We start from the raw sequence: 14,056 nt of genomic DNA, 5'->3' as shown, positions 1-14,056 counted from the left end.
AACTATTAGAACTAATAAACAAATCCAAAAAGGCTGCAGGATATAAAATCAGTATACAGAAGTCTGTCACATTTTTATACAATGATAACAAACCACCAGAATGAGAAATTAAGAAAACAATTCCATTTACAATCGTATCAAACAGAATAAAATACCTAGGTATAAATCTAATCAAGGAGGCTAAAGGCCTGCACACTGAAAACTATAAGATATTGGTGAAAGAAATCGAAGAAGACACAAATAAATGGGAAGATATTCCATGCTCATTGATTGGAAAAATTAATTGTTAAAATGTCCATATTACCCAAAGCAATCTATAGATGCAATGCAATCTCTATCAGAGTTCCAATGGAACTTTGCACAGAACTAGACCAAATAATTCTAAAACTTGTATAGAGCCACAAACAACCCTGAATGGACAAACCAATTTTGAGAAAGAAGAACAAAGTTGGAGGTTTCACACTCCTTGATTTCAAACTGTACTATAAAGCTATAGTAATCAAAACAGTATGGTATTTGCATAAAAACAGACAAATAGATCAGTGGAAAAGAATAGTGAGCTCACAAATAAACCCACACATATATCGTCAATTACTTTATTACAAAGGAGCTAAGAATATACATTGGGGAAAGAATAGTCTCTTTCAATAAATGGTGTTCAGAAATGGGACAGCTACATGCCAAAGACTGAAACTACATCACCATTTTATACCATACACAAAAATGAACTCAAAACAGGTTAAAAACTTAAAACAAATTAGAACTCAAAATAGATGAAAGACCTGAAACCATAATTCTAGAAGAAAACATAGGTGGTAAGCTCTTTGACATTGGTCTTGGCACTGAGCTTTTGGATCAGACTCCAAAACCAAAAATAAACAAATGGGACTAGATCAATCTAGAAAGCTTCTACACAGCAAAGGAAACTATCAACAAAATAAAAAAGCAACCTACTGAATGGAAGAAAATATTTGTAAATCATATATCCAATAAGGGATTAATAGCCAATATAAATAAAGAACTTGAGAGCAAAAAAACCCAAACAATCCAAATAAAAATGGTCAGAGAATCTAAATACACAGTTATCTAAAGAAGACACACAGATCACCAACAAGCACATGGAAAGATGTCAAATATTACTAATTATCAGAGAAATGTAATCAAAATCACAATGTGACATCTCATACTGGTCAGAATGGCAATTATTAAAAAGATAAAAAACAACAAGTGTTGTAGAGGATGTGGAGATAAGGGAATTCTCATACATTTTTGGTGGGAATGTAAATTAATAAGAAATTTCCAATATGGGAAACAGTATGAAGGTTACTGAAAAAATTAAAACTAGAACTACCATATGATCCAGCAATTCTACCTCTGGGTATTCATCCAAAGAAAACAAAAATGCTAATTCAAAAAAGATATATGCATCCCCACGTTCACTGCAGTATTATTTACAATAGCCAAGATATGGAAACAATATGTGTCCATCAATGGATAAATGAATATAGAAGATGTGGCATATATACTGCCACATACAAAGGCATCACACTAAGTGGAATAAGTCAGAAAGAGACAAGTATCAAATGATTTCACTTACATGTGAAATCTAAAAAACAAAACAAATGAACAAACAAAAAAAGACAAAAACAAAATCATACTTACAGATACAGAGAACAGATTTGTGGTTTTCAGAGGGAAAGGGGGTTGAAGGAGCATGTGTGAAATGGGTGAGGGTGGTCAATCGTATGGCGATGAATGGTAAGGAGATATATCATGGTGGTCACTTTGGAGTTTAAACAAACATTGAATTATTATGTTATATACCTGAAACTAATATGTTATATACCAATTTTATCTTAATAAAGAATAATAAATAAACCATGTCTCAGGTGGACCCATGAGCTTTGTAATATGCTTTTAATAAAACTGTTTATCTAAAAAAGAAAAAGAAATTCAATATTGTTAGAGCAGTTACAAATGTGTACAGAAACATAACTTAAGCTAGTCAGTAATACAAATCACTGGTTGTCACAAGATTCCACAAATATGAATACAGGTAAAATATTCAAAATAGATGAGTCACACCAGACTATTTTGATGATACAAATGAACTTACAAATATATTGGATCAGGCTTTTTGATGTCATATTTACTTTTGAGAAAAAAGAATCATGAAGGTACAAAATATTATTTGCAGATATTCATCATAGCATTATTTATATTAAAAATTATGGTGTATTCATATAATGAAATACTTTGCAACCATTAATATAATTTTGAGGAAAAGCATTTTCTATTTTTTACTTTATTGTTGAAGTATAATTGACATACAATGTTATATTAGTTTCAATGTTATATTAGTGTACAACATATTGATGTGACAATTCTATAGACTGCTCAGTGCTTCCCACAATAGTCACCATCTGCCACCATGCAACATTATTACAATATTATTGACTATATTTCCTATGCTACTCTACATGCCCATTTTATAAACAGAAGTTTGTTATCTCTTAACCCACTTTCGCCCATTCCCCTACCCACTTTCCTTCTAGCAATCACTAGTTGTTTTCTGTATTTAAGAGTCTAGTGTTTTGTTTGTTCATTAGTTTGGTTTAGATTCCAAATGTAAGTAAAATCGTATAATATTTGTCTCTCCCTGTCTGACTTATTTCACTTAGTATAATGCCCTCTAGGCCCATCCATGTTGTTGCAAATGAAGAAGGAGCATTTTCTTTTTATTTTTTCTATTTTTTAATTTTAATTTTTATTTTTAAAATATAATTTATTGTCGAGTTAGCTAACATACAGTGTATACAGTGTGCTCTTGGCTTCAGGAGTAGATTCCTGCGATTCATGGCTAATATACAACACCCAGTGCTCATCCTAACAAGTGTCCTCCTCAATGCCCATCACCTATTTTTCCCTCTCCCTTATCCCTCCCCCCATCAACCCTCGGTTTGTTCTCTGTATTTAAGAGTCTCTTATGGTTTGCCTCCCTCTCTGAAACTATTTTCTGCCCTCCCCTTCCCCCATGGTCTTCTGTTAAGTTTCTCAAATTCCACATATGAGTGAAAACATATGATATCGGTCATTCTCTGACTGACTTTTTTCACTCAGCATAATACCTTCCAGTTCCATCCTCGTTGTTGCAAATTGCAAGATTTCATTCTTTTTCATTGTCAAGTAGTATTCCATTGTATATATAATCCACATCTTTATTCATCCATCAGTTGATGGACATTTTGACTCTTTCCATAATTTGGCTATTGTTGACAGCGCTGCTATAAACATTGGGATACATGTGCCCCTATGAATCAGCACTCCTGTACTCTCCATATAAATACCTAGCAGTGCACTTGCTGAATCATAGGGTAATTCTATTTTTAATTTTTTGAGGAATCGACACACTATTTTCCAGAGCAGCTGCACCAGTTTGCATTCCCAACAACAGTACAAAAGAGATCCTCTTTCTCCACATCCTCGCTAACAACTGTTGTTTCCTGAGTTGTTAATTTTAGCCACTCTGACCAGTGTGAGGTGGTATCTCAATGTGGTTTTGACTTGTATTCCCCTGATGATGAGTGATACTGAGCATCCTTTCATGTGTCTGTTGGCCATCTGGATGTCTTCTTTGGAGAAGTGTCTATTCATGTCTTCTGCCCCTTTCTTTCTTTCTTTCTTTCTTTCTTTCTTTCTTTCTTTCTTTCTTTCTCTCTTTCTCTCTTTCTCTCTTTCTCTCTTTCTCTCTTTCTCTCTTTCTCTCTTTCTTTCTTAAATTGTTTTAATGTTTATTTATTTTTGAGAGAAAGAGAGTATGAGTCAGGGAGGGGCACAGACAGAAGGAGACACAGAATCCAAAGCAGACTCCAGGCTCTGAGCTATCATTACAGAGCCTAATGCGGGGCTCGAACTCATGAACCGTGAGATCATGACCTAAGCTGAAGTTGGACACTTAACCAACTGAGCCACCCAGGCACCCCTTCTTCTGCCATTTCTTCACTGGATTATTTGTTTTTTGGGTGTTGAGTTTGGTAAGTTCTTTATAGATTTTGGATACAAACCCTTTATCCAATATGTCATTTGCAAATATCTACTCCCATTCCATCGGTTGCCTTTTAGTTTTCTAAAGTATGTTCTGCAGAATAGGAATCCCATGTGATGATAATAAATACTGGATGCAGAAAGGATTCCATGGTCAAATAATTTATTAAAAACGGGATAACCATGTTAAACAGGTGTCTTTGCTGTAATTCTTCCTAGGCTAATGCGCTTTAACGTGTTCCAATAAGGGGAGAGATTATGAACTATATCTCAAATTTATGTACCCTTAAAAGACTTACATTTTATCAGGTATTTGTGATTCAAAGAATATATCTAGGAAATATTGTGATGGAATAGTAATAACACGGAATATGTTCACAATGTGTTAGTAAGTTTTAAAAAAAAGGTTACAACACTATTTGACATATATGTATGTATGTGTGTATGTATGCATATATGCCAAGAATGTCCAATTAACCTGAGTATGAAGAGTATCCTATCAAAAGGGATGAAAAAATGATATTTTAAGGGCCCCTTCATTAATCAAAACCATCACCATATGCCATCACATTTTGGGCCACCAGATATGAACCCAACCCATACACCACACTGGCTTGCATGTACTCACATTATTACTACATACCTGTCTACTCCTAGTCAACAGTAGGAAGTAGAGATATAGCCAAAGTCACCAAAAAACCTTTCAGCCTACCCTCATCTCACACTTACCCTGGATCTTTAAATATATTAGTTTTAAAGAACACTGATACAATTGAATTAATATATTTAAAGAACTTTGAGCTTCTCAGCAAGAAACTTCCTGATGTTGGCACAATAATTAAAACATTTTACTGACTTCAAAAAACCTAGAAGACAATTTTCCTTTAAGGCTCCATTTAGTCCTAACCACAATGTAACTTGTATTAATGGAACCTATATTGCAACAATGGTATGAGATCAAATAAAACCAAAAGACTCCACTGTTGCCTGAAGCACCTCAATTAACATGCCACAAAAGTTCCTACTACAAATTTAAAGAGATGGTTTTGTGAATTTTATGACAAGTTCACATTATCCCCATTGATGGAAATAAATTCCTTTCCAGACTACGCAGTGAAAACCCAGTGCCATGAATTCACTCTAACCAATTTCATACTGGAGTCATCTCTACCAGTCTTTCCTCATTACAGTTCCTTTAACAACATGTTTGGGGAAACAATAAGTCAATCAATGAATCATTCAATAATCACCAATTTCCTGCTGACTTTAAATCAAGATTAGCTAAATCCTCTCCATTTACCAACCCACAGCCATCTACTCTCTTCCCCTACAGTTTCAGCTGATTTTTTTCCCAGCTTTTACTTCATAATATTTTAATTCCATTTACTGTTGAATTTTTCTAGCAATATTCTAAGTAAATGTCTCCATACCATTCTGAAGTATAATTTAGAGATACACTTTATCATTTTATCCACCCTGCCAGTGAACCATGAACACATGGAAGATTATACATCAATGATTCAGTAAAAAGTAACTATACTAATTCAGGTAGAGAAGTTTAAAACAAGATAGAAACTCCAGGTAGAAAAATTATATCATTATATATATTATATAAATTTCTGTTTTTTAAATACCAAGACCTCTCAGATAGAAAGCTTAAAAAACCCACTTGCCTGCTTAGCCAGAAGGAATAAGGGAAGTTTTTTTTTTTTCCTTTAGTAACAGAACATAAGGCTGCAACAAAAGTCTGCTTCTTCTTTTATAATATAGAAGTTACAATACAGTTTCCATTCAAGCTTAGTCAAAGAGTTTTCTCTGTATTATTTAAAGTCAGAAAAAGGAGATCATTTCCAAACATCCTTAAATGCTGTTATATTATTCATCATTGAAACCCTAGTGCAAAATCCTAGACTGTGTGTTTACCCTTGATCCTTTACAAGACCTGTTTTCTATTTCTTCCTATAAAATATTTCAAATCTCTACCTTCCCACTTCACTTCCAGCATTACTTGGGTCTTAAGTGTGAAATAAAGAAAATTCAGATATCTGACTGAAATAACTGCTTGATATTCCAGGCCTAATTCTAATTAGTTCATTATTCATCTGTCCACCAATAATTGAGTGAATGCCTACTATAGAGGCATAGAGCGGTCCCAAGTACTAAGGCACAACTAAAGAAACATAGAAGACATAATCTCTCCTCTCAAGAATAAGCAGTCTATTTGGGGATAAAAATCAAAGACAAAATAAATAGAAAATAACCGTAAAATGATATAAAAACAAAAATTCAACAGACTGGTAGCCTTGAGGAGGGAGGGAGGGAGGGAGTGAGGGAAGGAAGGAGAGAAGGAAGGAAAGAAGGAAAGGAGGGAGGGAGGTAGGGAGGGAAAAAAAGGGACATATTTAGCACTAGATTCAGATTCAACTAAATTTACTGGATGCTTACTTCATGCCAGGAACTCTAATTAGTGTTTTTACATATACTACTCATTTAATTCATCCTAAAATAACAATAGAGCCAAAGCATGGTCTTCAAAAAAGCTGAGTAAAGGGGATGATAAAAAGCTCTTACTAGAAGAGCCATGTGGAGTAGTATTAAATAAGGTCAGACAAGTGTAAATTGTTCTCTATTATACCTTAGCGGTTAATATCTATAATTATATGGGTATAATAGAAGAGTATAAAAGGCAAATTGGTGAATATTTTCCTTTTTTTTTAAGTTCTAATCGCAACAAAAAGTACAACTATGCATGGTGATAGATGTTAACTAATCTTATTGTGGTAATTATGTCTTAATATATACATATACCAAATCATTACATTGTACACCTACAGCTAATACAATATTATATGGCAGTTATATCTCAGTAAAAATAAAAGAAATTATCGAAGGTTGAATTGTGTCCCTCTCAAATTCTTTCCCTGAAATCCTAATATCCATAGCTCAAAATGTGGTTTTATTTGCAAGTAGGGTCACTGCAGATGTAATTAGTTAAAATAAGATCATTAGGGTGGTCTCTTAATCCAAATATGACTTGTGTCCTTATCAAAAGGGGAAACTTGGACACAGACAAGGTCACAGGGGGGAGAATTTCTAATTAGGGAAATTTCATTGGGAAGAAAACTGAAAAAAAAAAAAAAAACCAAAACAGCTTAAATGAGGTCTGTGGCTTATTTGTGGATGCCCTTGTTATCACAGGCAAATAAAAAGTGGAAATGTACTGCTTTATGCTTCTCTCAAGTCTTACATGTTTAGCGTACATGTAAGATGGATCATTTATCATCATATGTCTTACTCTCCACTCTCCTAGAAGGTGTATCTTATTCACCTGTACATTGCTTACAATACTTGGAATGTGCTGTGGTGGAAGAGCAGTACACTCTGAAGTAAGGAGGTTCAAGGGTTCAAGCCTCAGGTCTGCAAGTTTATTCTAGTTACGTACCTTGGAGAAATTTATAAAACTATGAGTTTCAGTATCTCTGTCTAATAAAACTGTCTAGGAGTTCTTAAGAGAAATAAAGGATATGCAATTAAAGACACTTAGCATAGAACCTAGCATCTAATTAGGTGCTAAATATATATTAGTTCCATTTTTGTCTTTGCATACTGCATACAATAGAATGCAATTATGAAGTTGGGAGTTTCAGTCATTTAGAGAACTTCCCAGTAAGGGTATCATACACTTACCTTGGTTTTCAGCTGGTCTTAGATTTGCTAAAGCAACGATCTGATGCCCAGCAGCAATGCACTGCATCATATTATAACAGCTGTCCTTCCCACCACTTAAAAAGAAATAAGGAGATAAATATCAGGTTATTGACCATTATTGAACATAGAATCATTAGATATCAAAATATACTTATTCGACTTTTCAGAATACTTCAGGAACTGCTTTAGAATTAAAACACAAAAGACCACATGTAATTTCCATAGCAGAAGCAAACTAAACAAATGCATCTGAATGCCTAAGGTTGCTACTGACAAGAGCTTGTGAAATCATGTGCCAGGATAACAAAGACCATTCTAAACAAAATATGATAACTCTTTGGTCTCTTTGGTTTATAACAGTGGCTCTCCTTTATATACACAGTGCTTTGAAAATTAAAAATATGATTTAATTGTAAATTCTAGCTAAACAGCTATTACATATATTCCTTAGATGAAATTTTCTATGGAAAAGTAGAAAACAGTCTATTCTGTTTTACTATAAGAAATCTAAAAACTGACCACCATCACCAATTAAAGGCTCAAATTAAAGATCTGAGACCCAATCTAAGGACAGTTTGATGGCCATGGTGGGTCCACATTCTATAGAGCTAGAAAACAAAATGCTGAATTACACTGATGAAGTTAAACATCAATACCATCAGTACTTCAGCTATCACTGTATGGATGATGGCAGGACAAGGCTTGAGCCTTAGATCTAACAAACAGATTGAAAGGAACTTCTAAATTCTCATACCAAATCTACCTAAGGCAAGGGCAAATCACTTAGTCAAGACAGTGGTTTATTTATAACAAGGCTGAATGGCAACCTTTATGCCAATGGCAACCTCTATGCCAAGTTCATCTATAACAAGGTTGAATGGCAACCTTCATTTTGGTTTAAAACTCTACTGCCTCTCCGAAAGATATGAATAGACACTTCTCCACAGAAGATATCCAGATGGCCAAATGACACATGAAAAAATGCTCAACATCACTCATCATCAGGGAAATACAAATCAAAACCACAATGAGATACGACCTTACACCTGTCAGAATGGCTAACATTAACAACTCAGGCAACAACAGATGTTGGTGAGGATGCAGAGAAAGAATATCTCTTTTGCATTGCTGGTGGGAATGCAAGCTGGTGCAGCTACTTTGGTATTTATCCAAGGGATACAGGTATCCTGTTTCAAAGGGACACATGCACCCCAATGTTTATAGCAGCACTATCGACAATAGCCAAAGTATGGAAAGAGCCCAAATGTCCATCAACGGATGAGTGGATAAAGAAGAGGTGGTATTTATATACAATGGCATATACTTGGCAATCAAAAAGAATAAAATCTTGCCATTTGCAACTACGTGGATGGAACTGGAGGGTATTATGCTAAGTGAAATTAGGCAGAGAAAGACAAAAATCACATGACTTCACTCATACAAGGACTTTAAGAGACAAAACAGATGAACATGAGGGAAGGGAAGCAAAAATAATATAAAAACAGGGATAAATAATTATACTATTTACAATAATATAAATACAGAAAACAAACAGGGTTGCTGGAGGGGTTGTCAAAGGGGGATGGGCTAAATGGGTAAGGGGCATTAAGGATTCTACTCCTGAAATCATTGTTGCACTATATGCTAACTAATTTGGATTTAAATTAAACAAATAAAATTTAAAAAATAAAACTCTACTGCCTTTCATTGTACGTGTTTCTTCCTTTACTTTATCATTACCTCCCTTTTTTCCCTACTGTTCCATTCTTTCCAATCTTTGCTTAAGATCTGCAGGTGCCCCTCCAGGCACTTGAGACCTGTTCATAGACCAAGAAACTTTTAAAAAGAGACTGCTTGTCCTAGAAACTGGACCTTTTGCCTTTTATTTTAGTTGCCAACATTTATCTGCCTCTACCGCATTGCATTCTTCTAATCAATAACAATGGTCATTCCAGAACTTCTCAAGGCGAGACCACAAGGGGCATGGTGAAGTTATACATCATGCTCCCTTTCCTCAGACTCTGATATTCCCCTAAATCTTCCACAACTTCCCCTATTGAACTTCACTGCTCTATTTTCTCAGGACAAAAAGATTTCACCAATTCTTTAGAATATTTAGAATATTAAAGATTTATGTGCATAAAACCACAATTCTAATTCTTTAGATTATTAAAGATTAAAGAGTATACACCTAGGCACCTGGGTGGTTCAGGGGGTTGAGCTCTGACTCTTAATTTCACCTCAGGCCATGATCTCACAGTTTTGTGGGTTAGAGCCCCACATTGGGCTGTACGATGACAATGTAGAGCCTGCTTGAGATTCTCCCTCTCTGTCTCTCTGCCCTTCCCCTGCTCCCACTCTCTGTCTCAAAATAAATAAACTTAAAAAAAAATAATAAAGAGTTTACATCTATAATCAGAACTTAGCTTTATAATTCATTTGTAAATACATTAAAATTTCAAATATGGCTTTAAAATAGCATTTCCTAAACTGTGTTCTATGGAATGTTAGTGTCCAAAAAATACTGTAAGAACAAAAGGTTTTGAAAATGCTGAGCAACTTAACTTGCCTCTTAGAACATTACAAAGTACCTAAGCATATGTTAGGTGAAAAGTCCTATAGATTAGAATTTTAATTCCCACCTCTGGTATACTAAGTGAAATTACTCAATGTGCTTGGGTTTACATGCTTCATTATAAAACCAGAGAATGGTTTAGCTAATCCTCAAGGTGTCATTCAACTGTAAAATTGAAGAAGTCAATCTTTTGTGTATAAGAAGAATAATGTTCTTTATGCTCTAAAGATATGTGAGAATCTTGGTTTCACTTATCCCTTAAAGCACACGAATATATCCCATATCTCATTTTAGTACCCACACACACACACACACACACACGATACGTTACAAATAGATTCACCGTATTTAAGTTTAAATTCATATATATTCAAATGTATATTCATATAAATGTATATTTATGTATGCATTCATATTCTTATATATAAATTGTTATATATTCATACTTATAGCATGTCTCCTAACATTTATACAGATCTTACATTTAGCAAGAATTTTCCAACATTGACGTTTTTTAGTAATTTGCTTTTTTACCATAAAAGTAATATATACACATTACTGAATATTTACTGTAATGGATTATAGTAATCTTTTATCAATGTCGCCAGGAGCTGAATCTTCAGTTGGTGTGTCTTACTTCAATGGTTAAACTTTTGGCAAATTGCATATGATGTAAATTACTCATTTCCTGGACTACTTTTTATTCTTATCTATCTGATCATGAAGATCACAGTGGTCAGAGATTAATCATTCACTTAACAGAAAAAATTTACTGGGGCGCCTGGGTGGCTCCGTCGGTTGGGCGGCCGACTTTGGCTCAGGTCATTGATCTCATGGTTTGTGGGTTCAAGCCCTGAATCGGGCTCTCTGCTGACAACTCAGACCCTGGAGCCTGCTTCCTGGATTCTGTGTCCTGCTTTCTCTGCCCCTCCCCCATTTGTGCTCTGTCTCTCTCAAAAACAAAAAATAAACATCAAAAATTTTTAAAAAAAAAACAGAAAAACTTTACTGAATATCAGTAATTATTTTGACGTTATAGAGTCATAAAAATGGCATTGGAATATCCCAGTCACTGCAGAAAGGATCAGAATGTAACATTAAGCATTCTTAATAGGTCACTATTGTTAAGCAGTATTAATTAACTAGGGCATTGAACAAAAACGTTTATCAAATCTTCAATGGGCTTACAAAAGAAAAGTTGGTTGTGATGTATCTCAGACACTCTATACAGGTCCTAATCTCATCAAATATACATGTACTGTAGTCTAAATTCCCTTTTTAATGTTACTATGTTTATCTTTGCTTCAGTTTACATATTGCACATAGAAACATTTAAACTAGTCTGTCTTTCCCTTCCCTTATATAAAACAGGGAGGGAGACAAAACAGAAGAGACTCATAAAAATGGAGAACTGAGGGTTACTGGAGGGGTTGTGGGCGGGGATGGGCTAAATGGGTAAGGGGCACTAAGGAATCTACTCCTGAAATCATTGTTGCACTATATGCTAATTAGGATGTAAATTTTAAAAAATAAAAAAGAAAGAAAAATAAATAATAAAAAGTATAGACTAGTCTGTCTTTGGTTATCACAGGACTCACTTTTTTAGACACCTAAATAAGTTGTGCTACTATAAATTTCAAACTTCTTTTGTAACAGAGTATGTTACCATACGTCAACCTAAAAGCAGGTGTCTATATCAAAAGCAACTGGATTTAGGATAAAACTGATACAATTCCATCTTCATCCCGAGGGAAGAGACCCTTTCTCTGTACTTGAGCCCCAAGGTAAAATACACCTTGGTCAAAACCAAACCTGGGGCGCCTGGGTGGCGCAGTCGGTTAAGCGTCCGACTTCAGCCAGGTCACGATCTCGCGGTCTGTGAGTTCGAGCCCCGCGTCAGGCTCTGGGCTGATGGCTCAGAGCCTGGAGCCTGTTTCCGATTCTGTGTCTCCCTCTCTCTCTGCCCCTCCCCCGTTCATGCTCTGTCTCTCTCTGTCCCAAAAATAAATAAACGTTGGAAAAAAAAAAATTAAAAAAAAAAAAAAAAAACCAAACCAGTCGAAGGTGGGACTGCAGGCGAGGGAGAAGTGGCCTTAAGCGGGAGGGGGCGGAGCTAGTAACAGCCCCCGGAGGAAGGCGGACCAAAGTCGGCGCAGAAAGACAAGGAACTGCAGAAGAGGACTGAGTAAGTGGAAGTGAAGCCGTTGGCTCTCAAACTTCACTGCCCATTACACTTTTTAAGAATCCGACCCGGAACCTTGTCAGAGTAATGAAACCAGCGCTCTGCCAGTGAGACCCAGACAAGGGTGGGTTTTCAAGTTCCCCTGGTGAACCCAACGTGAATTCACGTATGAGGGCCAGAAAATCAGAGGCAGGGGCTGACAGACTGAAGAGCCTCGGTCCAGGGCCGCGGGAGGGGCCGAGCAATAGCCCGAAAACTCCGCCTCTTCCTGTGGCCGGGAGGAGCCGCTGGGCCCCCGGACACGCGGTTCCTGCACAGACACTCTTCCGCGCCGCCGAAGGCGGCGGCGGTAGCTGCCGTTTACCAGCAGGAAAGGATGAGAGGCCGGCAGGGGAGGAGGAAGCCGGCACCCGCGCCGCGTTACCTGATCAGAGCGGCGACCCTCATGCTGGGCGCAGTACGCGTGCGTGCGACGGGCGCGGGGGGGCGGGGGAGAGCTGGGAAGTCTCCGCCGCCGCCGCCGCCGCCGGCCGTGACGCGCCGCGGGGCCTGGCGCGGGTGTTCGCCTCGCTGCCTGTCAGCGGCGGGGCGTTGCGACCTCTGAGGCTGCCTTGTGGGACACCTGACCACGGAGGAGGCGGCACGTCGGCGCCTTGTCCCTGTGACAGGGCCCTCCTGGCCCAGGAAAAAATGATGTTTAGGCGCGGCCTGACCACCTAAGTGAGGGCACTGAAGCTGCCAGGGAAAGGGCAGGGTCCGCGTCGCCAAGCCCAAATGCGGTGGCAGTGGATTTGTTTCGGCAAGAGAACGTCCAAAATCACTTAGGCTGCAAATGGAAACACTTGGAACATGCAAAGGGAGAGGAAGTGTGCCCTCACTTCCTCAGCCACTTGCAAGAAACTAACTGCACCCTTTAGTGTTTTTTAACCTAATATCTCCTTTGTATTACAAATTTAAACCTGAAACTACCGCTGTGAGGCTCGAAGCTCCCTGGGGTTCGGCCCTTTGCGTAAATACAGCACGGTAGAAGCCGGCTAAGGCTCCTCGCGAAAGAGCCTTGGCCTTGCAGAATCATTCACTAAGTATTTATTGAATGCCTTTCATGTACCAGACACTGTTTTAAGCTCTTTGGGATACATTCATGAATAAAACAAGGGTCATTACCTTCCTGAAGTTTATATAGGGGTGAGGAGAGCAGACAACTTGCAGGTTAAAAAAATCCTGTAATATCTTAAAAAGTGGTAAGTGGTATGAAAAAAAAAATTAGAGATTGAGAGGAATCAGGAAGGAGGCAGAAGGGCAAGTTGCAGAATTAAAAGGCAAGATAGGACTTCTGGGAAGGTGAGATTTGAGCCAACTCAAAAGCGATAGCTGTGTATGACTGGAGATGTGCTCCAGGTAGAAGGAAAAGCTAGAACCAAGGCCCCAGGTATATTAGGTGTCTGTAGAGGAACAAGGCTGGCCTATGTGGTGGGAGCAGAGCAGCTCTGAGAGTACTGTGAGGCAGAGAGTACAGCGAGATGAGGTTCCAGTGATGGAGGGAGGAG

General features: G+C 37.3%; 1 protein-coding gene across 5 annotated transcripts in view; it reads right to left on the bottom strand.

Annotated features, from left to right (window-relative positions):
- The window catches only part of DPH6 (diphthamine biosynthesis 6), a 336,135-nt gene extending 323,040 nt beyond the window's left edge, over positions 1-13,095 (bottom strand). For 4 of the 5 annotated variants that reach the window (XM_003987294.6, XR_006599355.1, XR_006599356.1 and 1 more), the window contains exons 1-2: positions 12,934-13,095; positions 7,732-7,826 (exon numbers count right to left, since the gene is read on the bottom strand). In XM_003987294.6, the coding sequence (XP_003987343.1) occupies positions 7,732-7,826; positions 12,934-12,956 (118 nt within the window). In that variant the 5' untranslated portion in view covers positions 12,957-13,095. The remainder of the gene's footprint in view (positions 1-7,731; positions 7,827-12,933) is intronic. The other variant, XM_006932657.5, reaches the window with a different exon arrangement.
- Between the last annotated feature and the right edge of the window lie 961 nt (positions 13,096-14,056).

Source organism: Felis catus, chromosome B3 (assembly GCF_018350175.1).
Source record: "Felis catus isolate Fca126 chromosome B3, F.catus_Fca126_mat1.0, whole genome shotgun sequence".
Lineage (NCBI taxonomy): Eukaryota > Metazoa > Chordata > Mammalia > Carnivora > Felidae > Felis > Felis catus.
This window is presented reverse-complemented; position numbering and strand designations above follow the sequence as displayed.